Genomic DNA, 22,861 nt, shown 5'->3' on the forward strand with positions numbered 1-22,861 from the left:
ATTAGATGAAAAGTGATATAGAGTACAGAGGAGAGCAGTTAGCCCATTTTAGTGATCACACTCACTTAGAATTGATTGCTGTTGGTCAACCACAGCATTGTTAAAAGGTATGAAGGAAAAAGGATGTAAATGCTTGTGTGGTTTCACTTTCTTGACACTAAGGTAAGACTGTAAACAATAATTTGTACTGGGTATCTTTTCTGGTGTAAGACAAAAAGTGTTAAAGAATCAAACTCTTCAAGCATGTGCAACAAGAATTCTGTTAATGCAAGTTTAAACCTAAACTTATTCAGCTCTGAATGTGTTCTATGAAAAACTATATATTTTTGCCTTTATATTTTAAGAATTTATTTCTTAAAAATTCATCCTTATTACTACTCTGTTGGGCTGTGATAATAAAAGAGTTATCAGTTCTCTGACCCACTATTTTAAAAATCCTGACTTCTTGCTTTCAGTGAGGTTAATTTAATGTTTAACCTGAAAGCTAACATTTATCATTTAGTGTCTGTATGAATTTATGTTCTATTCTCAGGAGTAGAATTTTGTTCTAGGATGCCAGCATGAAAACCAAAAATTTTCCTGGGTAGTAACAAAACCAACAAAGTAGCCAAGGGGCATACCTGACACAAGCGAGAGTCCAAGAGCACAAGTAATGCCTTACAATGCTTTAATTTATGTTCATAGCCTGCTTGGTTTTCAATAAGCTTAGATCAGCAGAGGAAAAAGTTGGTGTCAAAATTGCTTACTCCTCTAATATTTCACATGTGGAATAAGAACCCCAAACCAAAACACTTTGTTATCTACATTTGGATTCATTGCTTTAAATACTTATAATATTTACAAAAATGTGGTTGCAATACCCTATAAAAAGATAGATACATATTTCAAAGTTTGTACAGTTTTTGATTCTGCCCTGATCTATCATTAATATCACCACTTGTAGTGGAAAAAAAAAATGCAATCTCTCTTTTCCCTGCTCGAAAACAGAAGTGTTATCTAGCAAAATAAGTATAGCACACACTGATGTCCTTTATGCTTAGTCCAAAAATATCTACTGATTAAGATTAAATTATGACATTGGACACTGCACAGATTCACATTTTAGCTGGAGTTGTACATCAGTTTAAGAATGGAATTCATGTTTAAGGTGTTCAACATGTTAGTAACAGTGTTGAAATATTTAGTTGTGTGTGCACTTTAAATACTTTGGGATTTGCTTGGGGATATAGCTTCCTCTTTTTTCTGTTATACATAGCTGACAGAATTCTGTTTTAAACTTCTTAATAGTCTGATCTATCTGAATTACAACAAAAATTTATTTAGCCTATTATAACCATGCTATTCCCCATATGGATAGTGCTGTTCTGGCTAGCAATACACCCTGGCGATGGTTTTACATCATCTTGCTCTTATCCTTCCATATGATGTGATTCAATGCTATGATTAGAGAGTTAGATTTTCAGGTTATCCCTGAGAGTAAAATCTTAGTTTAATTGAAGTGGCTGGAAAACATAAACATTGTTTCCACTAGGTCCAGAAGAAGATCAAGCCAAGAGCTTCCTTTTTCTTTGTAGGAGGGATTGTAATTGATTTGATATGTATATGCAAAAGAAGAATGCAAATGAAAAATGTACTGACCCGAAGAATAATTTGTAAGGAGCTCTTCTTGATTGTTTTGTTGACTGCTTTTCCTGTAGAGAATCCAGCACAGATTGGGAGAGGCTACGTAGCCATCACTATCCTTGACATCAATGACAATGCCCCTGAGTTTGCTATGGAGTATGAGACAACTGTCTGTGAAAATGCTCAACCTGGTCAGGTATGGCTTAATAGTTTTTTTATGTTTATTTTTATCAGATAGGCAGCCATTGCTTATGAAAATCTGCCAGATTTAAGATAAAATGTAGTCAGTTTATGGCAGTAAAAAAATGCTTTGATGTGCAGCACGAGCAAATACTAATGAAACCCTAACATCTTCTCTGTACCTCTGAAGAGAAAGACTAAGGTGTAAACATTACTCTTTGAAGGTACTGTTAAAATCTCTGGCTTTCTTACCAATGTAACTGACACATTTTGCTAAATTCACCTAATTTTGAATAATATTAAGAAAGTATACTTCCTCCTAATTTTGCTGGGAAGTGGGAAGTCATATCATGGAGGTTATTCTGAGACTAAAGGCCTACCATTCCTACAATGGGTACACACTTTTATTTCCCTTAGGAAGTATGGGCCATAAGGCCACAATTTCACAAGACAGATGTATTTCTACCATATTCCCCAGTGTTTTTTAACTCTCCAAAAGTCTTCCAAGTAGTTCTAGACTCAAATAAAAGTGTCTGGTATTGTTTATAGAATCATAGAAAGGTTTGGGCTGGAAGGCACTTGATCAGCTACTTCCAAGCCCCCTGCCATGGGCAGGGACACCCTCCACTAGACCACGTTGCCCAAAGCCCCATCCAACCTGGCCTTGAACACTTCCAGGGATGGGGCATCCACAGCTTCTCCGGGCAACCTGTACCAGTGCCTCACCACCCTCACAGTAAAGAATTTCTTCGTATCTAATCTAAATCTGCTCTCCTTCAGTTTAAAGCCATTACTCCTTGACCTGTCACTACACTCCCTGACAAACAGTCCCTCACCATCTTTCCTGTAGGCCCCTTCAGGTACTGGAACGCCGCAATTAGATCTCCTCAGAGCCTTCTCTTCTCCAGGCTGAACAATCCCAACTCTCTCAGGCTGTCCTCATAGCAGAGGTGCTCCAGCCCTCTGATCATCTTCATGACCCTTGTCTGGACCCACTCCAACAGCTCCATGCCCTTATGTTGCGGGCCCCAGAGCTGGATGCAATACTGCATGTGTAGTCTCACGAGAGTGGAGTAGAGGGGCAGGATCACCTCCCTCGACCTGCTGGTGGTCACGCTTCTTTTGATGCAGCCCAGGACACGGTTGGCTTTCTGGGCTGCAAGCGCACAGTGCCGGCTCATGTTGAACTTCTCGCCCATCAACACCCCCAAGTCCTTCTCCTCAGGGCTGCTCTCAATCCATTCTCTGCCCAGCCTGTAGTTGTGCTTGGGATTGCCCTGACTGATGTGCAGGACCTTGCACTTAGCCTTGTTGAACTTCATGCAGTTCGCATGGGCCCACCTCTCCAGCCTGTCAAGGTCCCTCTGGAGGGCATCCCTTCCCTCCAGCGTGTTGACCACACCACACAGCTTGGTGTCATCAGCAAACTTGCTGCAGGTGCACTCGATCCCACTGTCTGTGTCACCGACAAAGATGTTAAACAGTGCCGGTCCCAGTACCGACCCCTGAGGAATGCCACTCATCACTGTTCTCTACTTGGACATTAAGCCATTGACCACAACTTCTTGAGTGTGACCGTCCAGCCAATTCTTTATCCACCAAGTGGTCCATCCATCAAATCCATGTCTCTCCAATGACAAGAATGTCATGCAGGACAGTGTCAAATACTTTGCACAAGTCCAAGTAGATGATGTCAGTTGCCCTTCCCTTGTCCACCAACACTGTAACCCCATCATAGAAGGCCACCAAATTTGTCAGGCATGATTTGCCCTTAGTGAAGCCGTGTTGGCTGTCACCAATCACCTCCTTATTTTCCATGTGCCTGAGCATAGTTTCCAAGAGGATCAGTTCCATGATCTTGCTTGACACAGAAGTGAGACTGAACGGCCAGTGGTTCCCTGAGTCTTCCTTTTTTCCCTTTTTAAAAATGAGGGTTATGTTTCCCCTTTTTCAGTCAATGGGAACTTCACCGGACTGCCATGACTTCTCAAATATGATGGAGAGTGGCTTAGTCCCTCAAGACCCGCGGATGCATTTCATCAGGTCTCATGGCCTTGTGCACCTTCAGATTTCTTAGATATTCTCAAACCTGACCTTATTATTGGTGTCTCTCACATTTGGACTTTTCCTCTCCACTTTGTAAGATCTCAGAAAATAAATATATTTTCTTATTTTCTCTTCTCTCTCCCAGAAAACTAGTAGATGTTTCACCTACATAGATGCAATGTATTCTCTGGGGGAGGTTTGCACTTTTGTGCCTTCTCCCAGAATATTGTCCTTCCTGTGGCAGATGTTGTTTATTGCACATTTCAAAATCACAGCATAATTTAAATGCTTAACAGACAACACTATGATTATTAGCTTGTGTTCATGAGAAACACAGAATATGCATGCTGTTATTGGAGTACCTGTTTGTTTTCCCTGTGATCTAGTCAGAACTGTTAGCTCTGACTGTTCGTTCTTTACAGATCTTAAGCAATGGTGACACATTTTTTAAGAGAAAGATTTTGACAGAATTTTTTGAAAATAGAATTTTAATAATAATAATAATAGTTATCCATAAAATATCAATATACTGATAACTTGGCTTTTTCTTTTTCATGATATTAAAAAAAGAGTAAATGAAATAAAATGCACAAATGCATAATCTTCTCATTGTGAAAGTTTACAACTTTGATTGCAGACAGTGATAACTACATTAAGGCCATCCAGAAGATACACTTTATGCAATTTATAGTCCAAGCCCTGGTGAATGGCAGGACCTAACATTCTCGCAGGACCTAACTTTCTCACAGGCCCTGCAGATCATTGCAGATATTTTGGCCAGTAAAGTTGGTACAGGGAAATGAAAGAATCAAGTCACATTTTGGTTTTAATAGCATCTGTACATGCTGAGGAGATTACAAAACCAAAATGCAATATGAGCAGGACTCAAGAGAGGGTTGATACTTTGATGTATACAATGTACATGTATTTATGCTTCTTCCCATTACAAACAATGAAGCCTCCATGTATCTCAAACCAGGTCATCCAGAAAATCAGTGCAATTGATAAAGATGACCCACCAAATGGCCATCAGTTCTACTTCAGTTTAACAGCAGAGGCAGCAAATAACCACAATTTTACACTGCAGGACAACAAAGGTAAGGACATTTTGTTTGGGTAAATATTTACCACTAAAAACTTTCATTTTTAATATATACGTAAACTTCTATTCTGGTAAGAACATAAATTAAAGTACAATCAGCCTGCAAATAATTTTATCCGTAGATTATTTGTCAAGGGAATCAAACTGTTGTTTCATTGGAATGTTGAATCATTTAAAGCCTTGAGCCAAACAAAGCAGCTTCAAATCTTTCCTTTCTTTTTTTTTTTTTCCCAGAAGTCACTTTTCTGACATTTTTTTCCTTGTATTTATAGGTTTTTATCTAAATTAGATTTTACCTTGGGGCAGTGACTGAAAAATGTCCAGGAATTCATGTTTTATTAATATAACTCAGTGCATAAAATATGAGTGCACAGTAAATTGAGCGGTTTTGGGGTTTTTTTTTAGAAAAACACATCTTTTCAGTAAGTGTACCACCTACTGAAGAATGCTTTTGTTAATGGAAGCTGCCTACAATATTTGCACAGGCTTCTTATGACTATTTCCCCAAAGACTTATGCAAAGACTGCCATTGACATCACGTTTCTATTAGTTAAAATATCTGAGAACATGCTTCTAATTAGTGTTCTCATTAGTTGCACTGCATAGTATGGCAGCTGGGCATGTATCAGTCAGTTTAGCTATTAGCTGAAGCAAATAGAACTAAATAGACACTCTGTTACTCTTGCATTGCTCTTTTATGGATCAATACTAAACCAGAGCTACAAAGTCATCCTTATTAATAAAATAAGGAAAACCAGACATATGGTGGACTAAAGGACATGATTTGTACAGACAGACTTTGAACAACATTCATGTGACCTAATACAGTTCTCTCACACAGCTATTTATCGCCTTACCCTGCATGTAGTTACTGACACGCTTAATTTTCTTCATATGAGTATCTTACAGTTCAAAATGAAAGACTAATAGTAATAATGATCAAAATAATAAAAACACACTAGAATAAGACTCTATTCAGAAATCTGACATTGTTACAAGTACTGTAAAGTATTTAATGAAAAGACAGGCCTTATTCCAAAGAACTTATAATTTGGAAAAAGTATTAAAAGACTGTTGCAATTCCGGTAAAATCAATGGAGTTACAAGACACAGCAGCAGTTGCCTCTTTTGGTGTTACTTAATTTTATGCATATCTCATATGATGCTATATCAAGAAGTGCTTGTATACTTTGCCAGAGAGGTCATAACAGATGACACAATAAGATAACTTTACAGGACTATCAATATATCTGTCTATAAATAGTTAGATAAGTAGATAGATAGACAGACCGACCGACCGACCTTTTCTATACATTCTAGGAGATGTAACTCCCTACCTCTCAGGAGCTGTGAACCTGTATTGAACACAGTGAGTTTTGCACATATTTTCTGGAATATGTGGAGTTTATAATCACCCAGCTCAGAGCAGCATCGAAGCACACATTTTAGACTGATTATGTTAGTCATCTTGTTGACTCTCAGCTGAGACTGAAAACAAGTGCATGCCTTTACGTGTGCAATTACCTACATGTGTGCAACAACTGGATATTTTTGCATTCAGAAAAATATTTCATTGGTCTTCAGAACTTATTTTTCTACTAATGTGTTCATCCCTTCCATTGATATGATAGCTATACCTGTAAATAGTTGAAATTTTGCTCCCTCGACCAGGGAGCAATGGTATCCAACTGGCAGAAAACCATGGTCTCTCTAAGCTCTGCACCTGCCACGGCCGACACAGCTTCCCAGACAGAGCTCTGCTGGGAAGGTGCTGCCGCCCAGGTGTCAGGCTGCAGGGTGTGCACTACTCTTAAGCCAGTACCAGATGGTAGTAGTGAGCACACCTGTGGGAGGTATGCTCACCCAGGTAGAGGAACTCCTCCACTTAGTAACAGAGCTCCAGAAGGAGTTGACTAGCTTGAGGAGTATCAGGGAGGCCGAGAGAGATATAGACTACTGGAATTGCACCGCACCTCCCCTGGGACAGGCCCAACAGGCAGACAGGATACATGATATGGAGGATTCCTTGTCCTGTCTTCTCCACCTGTCTGAATGTGGTGACTTAAGAGATAGCAGGCAATGGCAACAAGCTGTTGCCCAGCACAGCAGGTGTCTCCTCTCTGACTACCCCACCTTCGCAGGTGCCCTTGCATAGTAGGTACGAGGCTCTGCAAGTTGAACTGAACAATAACAAGGACGATGGTTCATCTAGCTTGGAGGTGTCACCAAATTTAAGATGGCCTGCGCCCTGCATCAAAACTGCTTCCATAAAGAAAAAAAGACAGGTCGTTGTCATAGGAGACTCCCTTCTGAAGGGAACAGAAGGCCCAATATGCAGACCAGACCCAGGGAGGGCCAGGGTTAAAGATCTGAAGAGAAACTTTTCTACCCTGGTATAGCCCTCAGATTATTATCCATTATTGTTTTTTCACATAGGCAATGATGAAGTTGCAACAAGAAGGCCAAGGGCAATCAAAAGAGATGTCAGGGCCTTGGGATGACTGGTTAAGGGATCTGGAGCACAAGTAGTGTTCTCTTCTATCCTTCCAGTTGTAGGTAATGATGAGGGAAGCAACAGGAACAGCCAACAGATTAATACTTGGGTCAGGGATCTGGATGAGGGGGATTGAGTACACCTTCAGTAAATTTGCAGAAAACACCAATCTGGGCAGAAGTGTTGATCTTCTTGAGGGTAGGAAGGCTTTACAGAGGGATCTAGACAGGCTGGATCAATGGGCTGAGGCCATTTGTATGAGGTTCAACAACGCTAGTGCCGGGTCCTGCACTTGGGTCACAACAGCCCCATGCAATGCTACAGGCTTGGGGAAGAGTGACTGGAAAGCTGCCTGGTGGAAAAGGACATGGGGGTGTTGATCAACAGCCAACTAAATATGAGTGTGCCCAGGTGGCCAAGAAGGCCAACTGCATCCTAGCTTGTATCAGAAACAGCGTGGCCAACAGGACAAGGGAAGTGATCTTCTCCTTGTACGTCGCAGCTTGAGTACTGTGTTCAGTTTTGGGCCCCTCACTACAAGAAGGACATTGAGGTGCTGGAGCATGTCTAGAAGGGCAATAAAGCTGGTGATGGGTCTAGAGAACAGGTCTTATGAAGAGCGGCTAAGGGAACTGGGGTTGTTTAGTCTGGAGGAAAGGAGTCTGAGGGGAGACCTTATCACTGTCTACAACGACCTGAAAGGAGGTTGTAGCCGGGCAAGTGTTGGTCTCTTACCAAGTAACAAGTGATAAGATGAGAGGAAATGGCCTCAAGTTGCACCAAGGGAGTTTTAGATTTTATATTAGGAATATTTTTTTTTTTCTTTGAAGGGTAGTCAAGCATTGGAACAGGCTTCCCAGGGAAGTGGTTGAGTCACCACCCCTGAGGGTATTTAAAAGACATGTAAACGTGGTAGTTAGGGACATGGTTTAGTGGTGGACTTGGCAGTGTTAGGCTTGCAGTTGGACTTGGTGATCTTAAAGGTCTTTTGCAACCTAAATGATTCTATGATTCTATGATTCTAAATAGATCCTTGGAAATTAGACCTGAAATAGATATATAGACAGTCTAATCACTGAAGGTTGAATTTTTTCTTTTTTATAATTATCTTATCTTCAACTATCGATCATGAGTATGGAACTATGAGCTTAACTAAAACCAAATAGAACTCTGCAATTTTGAAACAGTCTTTTGTGGAAAATCGAAATTTTTTTGTTCAGTTGAATATAATTTCTCAGTTGATCCTATCTCTGCAGGTTGAAAAATATATGACCAGGCAAGATAAACTTGTTTAAACAATATAAATGTGTTTATAAAGTCTTTTAAGTGAAGTACTGTATTATTTATAGTCTTGTGTTTTATAAAGGTCATGTATTTTATATTTATCTTTTTATTCCTTTATCTAGATAACACTGCCACAGTATTAACCAGAAGAAATGGGTTCCGAAGACAGGAACAGTCTGTTTTCTACTTGCCAATATTCATTGTGGACAGTGGATCACCTTCACTTAGTAGCACCAATACCCTCACCATCAGAGTCTGTGATTGTGATGCAGATGGTATTGCTCAGACGTGCAATGCAGAAGCGTATATTTTGCCTGCAGGACTTAGCACTGGAGCCCTGATAGCAATCTTGGCTTGTGTCTTGACACTGCTAGGTACGTCTTCTTCCTGTTACCATTCTTTTCTGTTCAATGTATAGTAGCAAAAGATATATATATATATATTTATATATGTATATAAGCTTCAACTGCTGATTTCTTTAAACAAGGACACCTAACATTCCAGGCAGAACAGCATTTTGTATCAAGACCTACACAAAACCTTTAGTTTGGGATTTTGTTTCTATGTCAAGCTGCCTCCAGAGGTATATATGAAATAATAGTAAAGGGAAAAAAGATCATTTGCATAAGAAGTAATATTTTAGAAAGAGACAATGCAGTTTATGGAAGTATTTGGTTTAACACACTCACTGTATAACCAGTATCACTGTGTGTCTCTTTTTCAGAGATATAACTCTTTTTAAACATTTCTTGATTTGCAGAGAACAAAAGACATTCAGAAAATACAACAGATGTAATTTACTAATGGGAATCATCATATTTAATTGAACATCTTCTACAGAATGATCTTTTTTTTACTTCTGCAACTGGTAGCACAGTAGAATTTTATGTTATGCAGTGAAACTGCAACTGGATAAAAGATGGTGGAAAACAGTGAAACAGTGTCAACATCCTAGTTCGCTTAGCATTTCTCATTTCATGCCTAGTCCTTAAACAAAATGACTACATGGTGGTAGTAAAGGCCCAAATCAAGGAGTAAAGATGAAGCACCATCCTGCATCTGCAGATGAGCAAAAGTGCAGCCTTGCTTATTGTCAGAAAAATCATGTTAACGAGTGTACCAATTCAGCATGCAAGAATTTTCTTGAGTGTTGTTATTAATGGAGATATTTTTTTATTGCCTGGCTTTACATCTCAGTCTAAGGGAAAGGGGAAGACCATAGTCTCCTCAGGTTGGTGTAATCCCACTAGTGATTTATCTGTCACTGTTATCTAAGTAATTTGAACAGGTCAAATCAAGAGACTTTTGGCCACACTTCTGTTCATGGCAGTATTTCAACAATGTGTAGATTTCTCTTCTTACTGACTTTGATGCACTTCACTGTAAACCATTAGAAGAAAATGTCCCTTCTGCTACAAACATTTCTAAAGGACTCAAAAAAGGAAATCCTCTTGCATTGCTGTTATAGAGTAAGAAAAATCACTACCTCTGCAATGAACCTAACCAACTTACTCAGTAGCTATGTATAGGTGGTGGCATTTCCAGAGTTTTCAATCTTTGTGACAAAAAAACCTAACAAGATTGTTTAAAATCATTCAACATATGGATAGACATAGGTTTAAGGAGAAATGGAAGTGAATGATTGCCAAAAATTGTAATGAACATTTTTAAAATACTGTTTTTCTAGCAGCATTTCTAGGCCATTTATACACCCAAATGAAATTTATTTGGACATGAAGCTAAATGATGGAGTTCAAAAAGATACAGAATGATAGGTCCTTCTCTCATATCAATTGACATTGATATCAGTGGACAACCACCCATTTAAAACTTTGGTCTTAACTTTACTTAAGAAGAAAAGTTCTGTAACGACAGCAATTTATTTCATCCCAAATTGAAATGTCACCATTTCTATTTTATATAAAAAGGGAGTTTCTGAAAAATACATAAGAAAAAACTTTTGATACGAGGCAGCATGGACTGGGCATAAGCTTTTCTTAAGTAGGAACCATATGTCTTAAAGAAGAGCATTCAGCAGATACACAGCATGTTACCAGGCAATAACTTGCTTATTCTACTCAGTACACGAGGGGTCAAATACAACCAATAAATCAGGAAACTTGAGCTTTCATTCTGGTCATTTTTAGAGTTTACTGAACAAGTGTTTGGTTAAGGATTGAGGATAAGCTCTCTGAACATATTGTTTGAATAATGGGCTGTGCACTGGAGAGGAATCTGGCAGATGACCACCTTACCATTGGTTTTAGTTGTCGAAGAATTGGACTTCCAAATTCAGCTATCTGAATGCATCACCACTGTTTATCCAAACAGCCATTTGTTTGTGCTCTCTTCACTTCTAATCTAAACTCTTCCTTTTGGGTGCAGTTCAAAGCTACAGGCACAGTTTAGGCTGTGTTTGTATACTAACCCTGGCTTTGAGTCCTGTGTTTTGGTATTGTACCCTGCTGCTGGTTTATTCCCAGCCAGGTGCAGGTCTTCACAAGGAAGAGGTGCCCAAGCATCACTGCTGCCCAGTGAAACCCCAGTCAAGTGCTGTTGCTTGTCTGGTCCCAGAGCCTTTCTCCTTCTCTCATTTGTTCCTAGAAGGCATTTTCTCAGATCAGCTTAATGGTAGTACTGCTAGGAATTATCTTTCTCCCCCCCCCCCCCCCCCTTTTTTTTTTTATTTTCACATCCATTCCTGAGACAAAATCCTGAAGATCCACTAGCACAGCATAAAAATAGGCTTCAGCTGTTGGCAAGTGATTCCAGGGCTGGAACGAAGGGATGCACCTTTTTGTGTAAGAGTTTGTCAGTGAAAAGAGGGGACAGGCTAATGGATCAAATATTTTATCTGACCCAAGATTAACAAGCAGTGCAAATCCAGTCACATTCATCAGTGTCATCTCAATGTGAGTGCCAGTTGTAAAGTGGAGGAGGGATGAGATTTGCATAAACGTTATAAATACATGCATTCTGGCACTACTATCTCGAATTCTCAACAAGCTCTGACTTCTTAAAGGTAGTATGATGTATTTTGATATTTGTTCTTGCCCAATACAACCCTTTGTCTAAGAAATAACCATTTGTCTTGACCAAGGTTCAGATTGTCTCAGTGGGATTTCTTAGTATTATTATTTTTACTTAAGCAACCGATCAGTTTTACATAAGCACAATGTTTTCACTGACGCTAAGAAGGAAGAATGTTACTAAATCACACTAATTCATTATAATTGCATATAACAGTGTAGTCTATTTTTTCAAAGTAAATTAATTTTTAAAAGGTAAAAGCATTTTACCAAAATATTTTTCCTTCCTCTTATTGACTGATGGAGATTAAATTCTAAATTTTATTCCACAGGAAAGTTCCAGTACTTTGTTAATTACTCAAAAAAGCTTTATAGTTATTCACTCTGCAGTGAGGCTATGTTTTAAAGAAAAAACCCTTAAAAAAAAGCGCTTGCAATTTATTCTATAAAAACCATATGAAAATGTAGTTTGTATTCATTTTAGACTGTACATAATTTTTAGAGAAGTAAGTAGGAATTTTTGAACTCCTCTGAAAATTACATGGTAATTTAATTCAAGGTAATTTGTTTTTTCAGTTAGCATCTTCCAGATGCAATAATTGCTTTTGTAACAAGTGTTTAGCATAAAATGTGTACATAAAATCTCACAGAAAATAACATTCACCTGTAGATAACCCAATCATATTTGAGAAGTTAAAGATTTTCTTTGTATTGAAACAAAGAAAGCTAGAATGACATAATGCTTTTTCATGATTTTAATCTTCTATACTTCTGAATATAATCTATTTGAACCACCTGTTTTCTTAGAAACACTAATGAAAGCCTCCTATTAGTGTGGTACTAGAGTTTACAAGTTAATAATAAATTGATTAAACTTCAAAATACAGATTTAAATTATTATTTTTTCATTTGAAAGATGGAGAATTTGTTATTATTATCATAATACCTACAAGAACCCAATTAAATCACACATAATTGTGTGATTCATAAACAAGAAGAAATAGTCCTAGTCATAAGGATCTTATTTTCTAAACAGGTAAAATGTGTACAGATTGTGACAATGTAGAATGTGTGGATTTTGTCTTACAGTTTTAAAAGTGATAAATCTATATCTGATTTAATTTGGGGGTATCCAAATTAAGTCATTTAAAGGGTGGTTGAGTATACAACACAGAAGCTGTTTACTGAAAGTTATAGAGCCTATTAGGGTCACTCAGTGTGCGCTTTTTTTTAAGGATTTTTTCTTTAAAGGTTACAGTCACTTTGCAAATATCATTCCAAACTGATTAACCAACAGTTATATATGAAACTTGTTAAGTGGGAATTAAATGCAGGTTTCCTGAGTCTTGGCCTCCATAATCCCCAAATCTCATCTGACTGTACTAGCAACTGTAAGGTATAACTACATCGGTTATTAGTGTGCTGCTTAGATGGCTGAGGATCTCCAGCCTTCAGCTTTATGAATAGTGACACACCTAAGGCATAAACCAATGTGCAGATTTGCTCGCAGCTGATGTGGCTTATTGCTATAGTAAATGCCAGGCTTAGGGGTATAGCGTATACAAGGCACGATAATGCTTGTGATTTAGCTCTGTCCCTTACTGTATAGCTCTGCATGTAGGCTTCTCCCTCAGGTTGTCTCAAGGCTTTTATGGCTTCCTTACAATTATGTTGCAGTTGCCTTGAGTACAAAAGGAAAGATTCATACTAAAACAGAGAAATATGGTCAGGTGACCTAAACCTGACTTTTTACCAGATCATACCAAAATGGAAATTTCATAATAATTTCATAAAGCATACTGCAAAATGGCAAAGAAAAAAAAAAAACACTCTTGTATTCAAAGGTGTTTGTTTAAAGACTGATTTAAGTGAACTGAAACTACTGATACTATCATTCCATCTATACTGACACAAGGATATTATCACAGATAATAAAAATAGAAATGACATTTTCTCTTGGCTATTGTACCTGTTAAACAAAATCAACATTTCTAACAATTCAGGTAAATCAGAACAAAATGGTTATTTTAGATCTATCTTTATTAGGTCTGCTTCTTTAGTGTTGATAATTAGCTACTTATAATATTGATTGGTTTATTTATTTGTTAAATCACATACCAAATCAGTATTGCCATTTCATCTCTTTAGCATGAGTTTGGTGTGCCAGTAGGGAGTCAAACTAGTGGTCTCAATGTGCAATACATGTGTCCCTATAGCTTTTGCACTGTATTAATTCTTCTCTAAAAAGCATAAAATTAGGTTTTCTAGATTTTTAACCAGTCACTAATTACTGACTTGAACTCTGCTTTTGTGATAAATGCAGGAAAAAAAAAATCCACCATGACTTAATGAGAAATGGATAAGCTTTACAACCATTTGTGCTTGATTTAGATATCAGTGGATATTAGATATTTGTTTTGGGCTTGTATTCATCTCTGCAGTTCCTGGTCATTGGACTTTGGTCATTTAGAGGTTAAACTTTATTCTTCATAGCTGTTGCAAAGGCTAGAAATTAATAATATCTCATAAAGCCATCTAAATGCTAAAATATTTAACCTTTAGAAAGACTCCGTATTTTTCTTGGCTTCAAGCAAGTGTGAGATGTACAACGAATACTGTATAAAATATTCATTGTATCTTGACTTTTATTGTACCTTTAGGCGGACCTGCCTACTAAGTTTCATATTTTTCACTTATTAGCAGGTATTTAACTTTCGAAATGAAGTCTGTTAAGAGGGACAGTGGTGTGAAACTGCATTTATACTTGAGTAAAGGAAATGATTAGCTGCTTACTTATATGGCAATAAGAATTGTGGCAGTAAATGTTAAAAAAAAATAATTAAAAAATTATGTCAATAGCAATCTTGGCTTAAATGTGTATTTGTATTCTCAGCAAGCTAATTTGTCTTTCACTTTAAAATATCTTTTATAATAAGGAAAAACATTAAGAGTGGAGTGCAATTGTCTCTATGATGACAATTTTATGTTCTCTGTTGTATAATTTACAGCTCAATTTGTATTATACAAATATCAGATTGTTCTGAAATTTCACAAAAGCCACTTTAAAGGTCAAAATCTTATATTGTCAAACTGCTTATGTAAATATTGTTCAAAGCAAAATGCCCCAAACTAGTGGCTTCTGAATTCAATACATAAAGCATGAATCAGGGAGATGCCAGGGGCAAAAAAGTGAGAGTGTGATGCTGATGCTGCAATAATATAGAGTCACAAGGCATCTGTTAGTAGTTGAATCATTAGACGTGTGCCTTGTAGCTACTGAAAAAAAGGGAAAAAAATATTGCCTAATATATTTGTCAAAAAGCTTAGAAAAAATTGAATTTGATCCAGTTTTATTTTTAGACATATGTGGTTCCAAAGGAAAATAAAAAGAATTTCAGAAAGTTCACCTTTAAAGTCATCTTATGCTTTAGCCAATTCAAAACAGTACCATAACATCTGTAGATGTATGATACAGCTTTCTGCATGTACAGTATCTGAATGACTGTTTTATTCTAACCAAGTGATCCCAATATTCAATCATCCCTCATGATGACTAAACTGATATTGATTTTAAAAATTCCTCCATGAAAAGGACTTTCAAGAATGGCAGTCCTACATCATACAATTTATGGAGGCCACTTTTGAGACTACCTAGGGAAGCTCAAGCTTAATTTTATCTATATCAGGATTTGGTTTTCCAGATGTTTATACAGCGTTTAGTTGGTTTATCAAAGTACTGTAAGTAAAGATTGTAAACCCTAGACATATGAATGCATATAATCACATATTCTTAATATTAAAAATAAACATAAAATCAGAAGAGATTAACTGAATGTGGAATGACACTTTTCAACGTACTGTTATTTTTACAGTCATAGTGATGCTTGCTATTTTCTAGGAGTATCATTAACTCAGCAAATGTTATCCAGATGCTACAATATAGTATTAATCATTTTCTAGGAAGATGATTCACACTCCATCATGTCCCACAGATGGGTGCAATATTCATATTGCTGGTTCCATATTTTGTGTGTCAGCAATCATGTTTCTCTAGCAAAACTGTATTGGAACAAGAGGAGCCTTGAGTTAGTTTCTCCCATTTTTTTTGGCTGTCACTGCAGTTTAGTATTAGCTTTCAAGCTGAAAGAAACTTTAAGGATTAAAATTTAAAAAATAAATACATTTCCAGAACTGGCTGATCCAATAAACTCCAACCCTAGCAGTTCTCATTAGATGTAATTCATAAACCTCAAGTACAGTACTTTGCACTTTACAGGAAAGTGAGGTCTTATATAGAGATACTTTTAATCCATGAACTAAGACAGTCTTATTTTACACATTGCTTAACAATTCAATGTTCTCAAATATATGATTTTTTTAATTTTTTTTTTTTTTTTTTTTTAGCAGAGATTGGCCATATACTTTAATTCAGTCACTTCCTAAACTACGGTTGTTAAATTCTATTCAGTTACTTTATGGATGTGCTTTTATTGCTTGGGCAATTAAGAGTTCAGGAAAAGGTCCTTTTTTATTTCACGTCTGTGAGATTGTAATAGTCAGACTGAACCAGTCCTAAAATTTATGTTTAGCGGACAGCATAGGATATAGAATTAGAGATGAAGATGTTAATCCAGCATGGTTTTGGAAATAGATTCTTTAACATCTAAAAAGCTTATGGTTTAAAAGGTGTTTCAGAACCTGCTAGGTTTCAAATCTAACTGCATAAATTGCCTGCTATGTCCTTGGGTCTTTGCCATATAAATTAATGAGTACTTCCACTACTAGAAAAAATATGAGGAAACTTTAGCATTGCTAAAATTCCAGTATTTCTGTGTTCCAGTTCTTGTCTTGCTGATTGTCACCATGAGGCGACGGAAAAAAGAGCCCCTCATTTTTGATGAAGAGAGAGATATCAGAGAGAACATCGTCAGGTATGATGATGAGGGTGGTGGAGAAGAAGACACCGAGGCTTTTGACATGGCTGCCTTGAGAAACCTCAACATTATCCGAGACACCAAGGCCAGAAGGGATGTGACACCTGAGATTCAGTTCTTGAGCAGACCGACTTTTAAAAGCATCCCAGATAATGTCATTTTTAGGGAATTTATCTGGGAAAGACTAAAAGAAGCTGATGTGGACCCCTGCGCGCCACCCTACGACTCCCTGCAGACATACGCGTTTGAGGGAAATGGCTCGGTGGCGGAGTCACTCAGTTCTTTAGATTCGATCAGCTCAAACTCTGACCAGAACTACGATTACCTCAGTGACTGGGGCCCTCGCTTTAAAAGGCTTGCGGATATGTATGGGACTGGACCAGACTGCTTATACTCATAGCCTTGGAACCTTTCTCTGAAAATGCACTGATGAATACTAAAACAGAAACCCCAACCTTACAGACTGAAGAAAGTTGTAAATATTTCTCCATTTTTAACCTTTTAGGTTTTTTTGCCTTGGTGGAACATATCTTCATTAGACTCGTCCTAAGGACTGCACTGACCACACAGAATATGAGCATTTGGTGGCATTTTTGATAAAATGAAATGCTCAGCCACGTTCAAATAGATAGCAACCCTCAGATACCTGCAGAGGCAACTCACTTTCAAGAGTATGTTATGCACTGTGACCTCAATGAGCCAATGATACTCTGTAGATGCCTTTGCAGTACTGCTATATCTAGAACACACCGTCTCTGGTATGAGATAAGTGTAAGAAGAAACAAATTTACAAATTTAATATATCATTCAACACAAAATTACAATATATAATGTTTACAGATGCAAGGGTTTTTTAACAAATTTTCTTTACAGTGTTGCATGCAGCTTGCTAGACCGAAAGCAGATGGACAGACATGAAAACAACAAAAGCCCAGCAGAGGTTTTTTTTTTTTTCTTCTTCTCCCTGTTTGTTCTCAGAGCTATTTAATTAGAAGTGTCTTTAATTTTCTGGTAATTTTATGAAAAATTACTGTTTGTACTAAGAAATTCCACAATGTCATCAACCTACTGAAGTAGTTTACAAACCACATAAAATGAGAAATTAGGAGGGATATTCTAATGGTTGAAAAGTTTTGTGATGCCCATGTAGGTATAGAAAAGATGTTGCTATCTATTTGCTATTTTTTATTATCTCTTCTGATTTATACAGGAGAATTTATCCTTTTTTATTATTTCACATAAAGTGTTATATTTATTTTGGAGCTCCAATCTCCACTAAATTCAGGTCCATTTTACTGCCTCGTGGTATTAGATTTGTCAGAACATGCTGATTTTTCTCCAGTCTCAGATAAATGTAGGAAATGAAGCATGGAAATGGAGAAATTAGAGTAAAGCAATCTCGCCCATCGTTCATCTCTGAGAAAGGAGAGCAGCTACAAGGACAAGCAGTTGTTCTTCTGAGCCATTACAAAGTCTGAGACATTTAAATAAAATATTTGTACATTGATTTTTTTTTGAAAGAAGACTACAGAGGTAACTGGGAGTGTCTTTAATGCAAGATTTAATTTTCAAGGTTAAATATGCTATATGCTTCAAAGACTGTAAACACCTTGCTTTTCTCCTTCCCCTTCTCTTTTGCTGCTGATGAATCACAGTAAAAGACTCTTCAATTTCTTTCTTATGTTAAGCAACGTAATTCTATTAACTCATCTTTAGATCCTGCTGCACATAAGTATTTTTCCCCAAAGGTGTTAACTCACTACACATAATTTCTATGCTGGTTCAGGAGTGCCAAAACAGAAGGACAACTGCTGTTGGTTAAAATACTGTACGATTTTGAAGTAGGATTTCTTAGAGTAAGAGAAGTTTTTTATGATTCTGACAATATTTATACTTCATCTTTCATGATTTATTACTAGATAATAAGACATATATTCAAGTAAAATAGTGTTTTTAAGTATTATTTCAGATTGTTTTGGTTTAGATAATGTGTATATGAGTTCCTAAGTTAGACTCTGCTCCTGCAAACTTTTTTGCTTTTACCTGTCTTGAAATTACTTGACTTGCCTGCAACTACTGAGGGACATACAGAATTGTTTGCAGGACTGTGTGTGTGAATAGAAGGTACTCCATAGAGGATGATGGTCACTCCAAAAGCACTACTTTCTGAAAGAAGGATCCTTGTACTAAAATCCTAATGTATTGGTGACACCAGGCTGGAAGATGGGAAATTTTCATTAAGGCTTTGTAATTTTTGCAGCCCAGCATTATCAATTAACTATGTGAAAGTGGCCTTCAGCTCCACCAGAAAAAAACAAAATAATTTTAATCATCTGCAACATATTTAATTTCATTTACATTTTGGTAGACAATCATTGTTTCATAATTCAGTAGATTTGCTTCTAGTTGTATTAAATATATATATATAGGTGTATATATATATAAAAAAGACTGATTTTGTAATGGAACTGAAAGATATCGCCCATGACTTTTAGTCATACATGTAAAATTTTCAATAAAAAATTAAAAAAAAAAAAGAAAATGAACCATGTGTACGCAGTTTAATGAGAGTGAGCTATGCTGCAGGAGTTAAGCAGGTATTAAATCAGCAAGGTGCTGAGACAACAGTTTTTTATTAATCTCCTTGTTGTTTGTGGGAAGATAATACATGCATCTGGATTAAGACGTCAAAAATGCTGATTTTAGCATATAACACTCAAAGGAGATTTAAATGTGGTTTAAGAGTAAACAGCAGAATTCCACTGCTTTTCCACCTTCTATATCTGTAAAAAACCAAAAAGCTCCCCTGTTATGGAACTATGTTAGGGTTGGGGTATTTTTGTGTGTTTTCTATGGAACAAAATATGCTTTAATGCCATAAAACCTCTTGCATATATGTTTTCTGTTGCACAATTATAAAATAATCGAGTATATTTGTTGTTACATTATATATGCTTACCTATTGATTATATTATTGCAGTAAGAAAGAAAGGTGGAAATCCCTTACGTTTGATGACAGTTGTTACTATAATATATACATATGGTCTGCATAATATACACACTATAGAATGTTCTCCATAAATTACCATGACTATAGATTTTCACAGTTTATAATCTAATTCAGGTTCTTTCTTTGAGTGTTATTTATATTGCATAGTCTGATGTCATAAAGTATATTCTATGGACTAAATAGTGTAAAATATAAGAAATATTTTTGCTGTCCTGGAAAGGTTATGAAATCATTTGAGTAAATTAATAAGAAAGACCTTTTAAAAATACTTCCCATTTTATTTATTTGTTTAACTTTCTGAAGAGCTCCAGTATCTAACTAGAGGCCACAAGTCCTCCTTCAAAAGCATGTATGTATGTCAAACATTACAACCACTGCCATCTTACAGTGAAATGCGAACACCTCTTTCCTTCCACCATATGACAATTGAATAGGCTTATTTTAAATTGAGATTTCCAAGCACCTTGAAAAGCATATGGTTTTAAGAGTGCTACTAAAGAAATCCACATAAAGTTAACCCATTTGAAGAAGATTTAAGGCAAGGTGCCTTACTTTGCTTTGACCAGTGTAAAGTCTACTGAATTCAACAGAGTTAAACAGTGGACATTCTGACTTGCATTTTTTATTCAAAACAATAAACTTAGTGTACTTACTCTATTAAGTTATATCTCCACTAAGACAAAGCACAGGCCTTCCTAAGCCTACTAGTTCTGGTGGCTGGGTTAATACAATCACTGCAGGACACAGGAAATTTGATGATACCAACTAAAACCTCTCCTTCTCCCTAAGAATTAAGGGGGGGGGGGGGGGGGGGGGGGGGGGGGGGGGGGGGAATTGCTTCCTTTTTACTTGTTATTTTCTTTGTTGTTTTGAAAGGGGAATTACCCTTTAAAGTTAAGGTCTTTCCTCAGTTATTTTATCTTATTTACCCTTCAGGTGCTGGGACTGTCCTTTTTTCTTTTTAGAGATTTTGGATGAAAGCATGTTATGAAATATAAAATGGCAGTGTCTTATTTTTATGGACAAGTACTCTTGTATGACATAAAGAAAAGTAGTAGTTTGTCATTCTGAAAAAAGAAATAAATATACTTTAAAGTGTACAATTACATTGACTTTTAAGATCATTAAAGAGTTCAAAGGCAAACACAATTACCTATATCAACTATAGTATTAAATTCCTGGTTGCAGCCTATTATGTAGCTGCTTTTATTTTTCTGTATGTAGAATTTTGCTCTACTTTAGAATCTATGTAGAACAATACTGCTTTGAGACAACATTGTATTTACCTCATTAGTGATAGTTAGATAAGGTCAAGTATATTTTTATTGTCTGTAACTCTAAAAGTGAATTGCAAAAGACAGAAGTGACATTTTATTTATTTGACACAAAACAGGAAAGTCTACAAGATAATCAGAGGTCTACAAGTTGAAGTCTTACTTACAGCATCACTAAGTTTCCCAGATATATATCTAAGTTTCCAAGATATATCCTGAGATATAGTTACACTCCAGCACTACTTCTTCTACACCAAGAATTCTTCCTCTGCTCAGTATCAATGCAGCTAAAAACATATTGTATTGTTTACTGCAAAGTTTTTTTATGGATATCTACCTGAAGTTTTGTTCTTTGAACTAGGAAATTCACAGTACACAACAGGAACAATGTATTTCCTAGATGAAGGGAATGACAAAAAAAAAAAAAATCCACATATGAATGCTATACTTTGTGACTATATTTTATAATTTCTCACATAAGAGAAGAAAAAACTTTAAATGCGTTACATAAAATCTGTGAAACTTTAGACCATACAATTGCAGACAGAAATATATTGGTTAAAAAATTTGATTTACCTAAGCATTTTACGACACAAGATTGTCATGGAATCTTTATGTATCTAATCAAACACAAAGAAAGCAGAAAACAGCATGGGAATTTCTTGGAAAACAGAAGAAAATATAATTCGAAGCCACAGTGGTGTATCATGTGCATGCTTCTTCTCTTACCTCATATGTGAACACATATTTCCTAAAATTATATGTATATTTAAATATTCCACCCACACACTATTTATTTTTAAATAGCTTATTTTACCAGAGTATCCAAAAAAAATTAACCCTACTCTCAAAAACTTCGTTTATTTCCATTAATGTCTGATGTAGCAAAATATAGTTTAGACTCTGAAAAAAACTTTTAAGATTGCCCCACAATAAAAATTAAATTGTTTTCATATTTTGACCCAAAATAGTTTAGAAGCTGTTAGAGGTGTTGCAAGGACTACTACTTCCACAATGTTTCAAAGTCATAGGTTATTTTATAATAAAATGGTATCAGATTGAAATTCCTGTTCCCAGAAATGGCATAAAGTTTAAGGAGTTTAATGGTTGATTAAGGTCATAAACATATTGTGCATCATAACAGCAAGCTGTGTGCTGAACCAGGACTAGAAAATGTCAAAGATTTTATTTTCTCCTTCTGCTCCCCACAATCTCTGCCAATGTCAGTATTTCTTTTCATTGTACATCAAAGTAAAATCATGTTGCGTCTAAGTTAGACACAGTAGGGAACTGGATCTTCGTCTCCTCCTCACAAAGGTTAAAAGACTATTTACTAGCTCATTGTGTTCAATTATTCCTGTCTGATGATGTCTTGACTCCTAGGTCATGTTAACTGAGACCTGTGAAGTTCTTGTTTGTGGTTGGGGTTTTTTTTGTTGTTGTTTTTGTTTGGGTTTTGATGTTGTTGTTGTTGTTTTTGTTTGGTTTCGTTTCGTTTCGTTAAAACTGGTATTCTTGGTGAAAAGCTTACATTTAGATGAGTCGACTTTTTTAAACTGGATTTTTTGTTTTTCTTTGGTCAAAAATATACCAGCCTGATTTTTCTTCAGTTTTGACTTCAAACCCACCTTTTCTTCTTCTGTTAATAGCACAAAAGAAAGTCCTGAGATGTTCCTTCTCTTTGATGTCAAGAAGCTATGGAGAAAAAGCTAAACATAGCATCAACAGACTGCAGTGAAACTAATCTGTCACTTTCTCTAAACATGAGCTCACAAACACTACAGTTAAGCTGCCATTAACACCATTCAAATTACGACATGGGTCTAATCTTACAACTTTAAAATATACTGTCATTTTCTGGCACTACTATCAGCAATTTTTACAC

At 36.4% G+C, this 22,861-nt stretch overlaps 1 protein-coding gene across 2 annotated transcripts in view; it reads left to right on the forward strand.

The window, feature by feature from the left end:
- Positions 1 to 17,243, forward strand: part of CDH7 (cadherin 7) — a 71,954-nt gene extending 54,711 nt beyond the window's left edge. The window contains exons 8-11 of one of the 2 annotated variants that reach the window (XM_075744521.1): positions 1,698 to 1,819; positions 4,829 to 4,946; positions 8,852 to 9,103; positions 16,599 to 17,243. In XM_075744521.1, the coding sequence (XP_075600636.1) occupies positions 1,698 to 1,819; positions 4,829 to 4,946; positions 8,852 to 9,103; positions 16,599 to 17,092 (986 nt within the window). In that variant the 3' untranslated portion in view covers positions 17,093 to 17,243. Of the gene's footprint in view, positions 1 to 1,697; positions 1,820 to 4,828; positions 4,947 to 6,271; positions 6,321 to 8,851; positions 9,104 to 16,598 lie in introns of those variants that run through there. The other variant, XM_075744522.1, reaches the window with a different exon arrangement.
- The last annotated feature ends 5,618 nt before the right edge of the window (positions 17,244 to 22,861 follow it).

Source organism: Balearica regulorum, chromosome 2 (assembly GCF_011004875.1).
Source record: "Balearica regulorum gibbericeps isolate bBalReg1 chromosome 2, bBalReg1.pri, whole genome shotgun sequence".
Taxonomy (NCBI): domain Eukaryota; kingdom Metazoa; phylum Chordata; class Aves; order Gruiformes; family Gruidae; genus Balearica; species Balearica regulorum.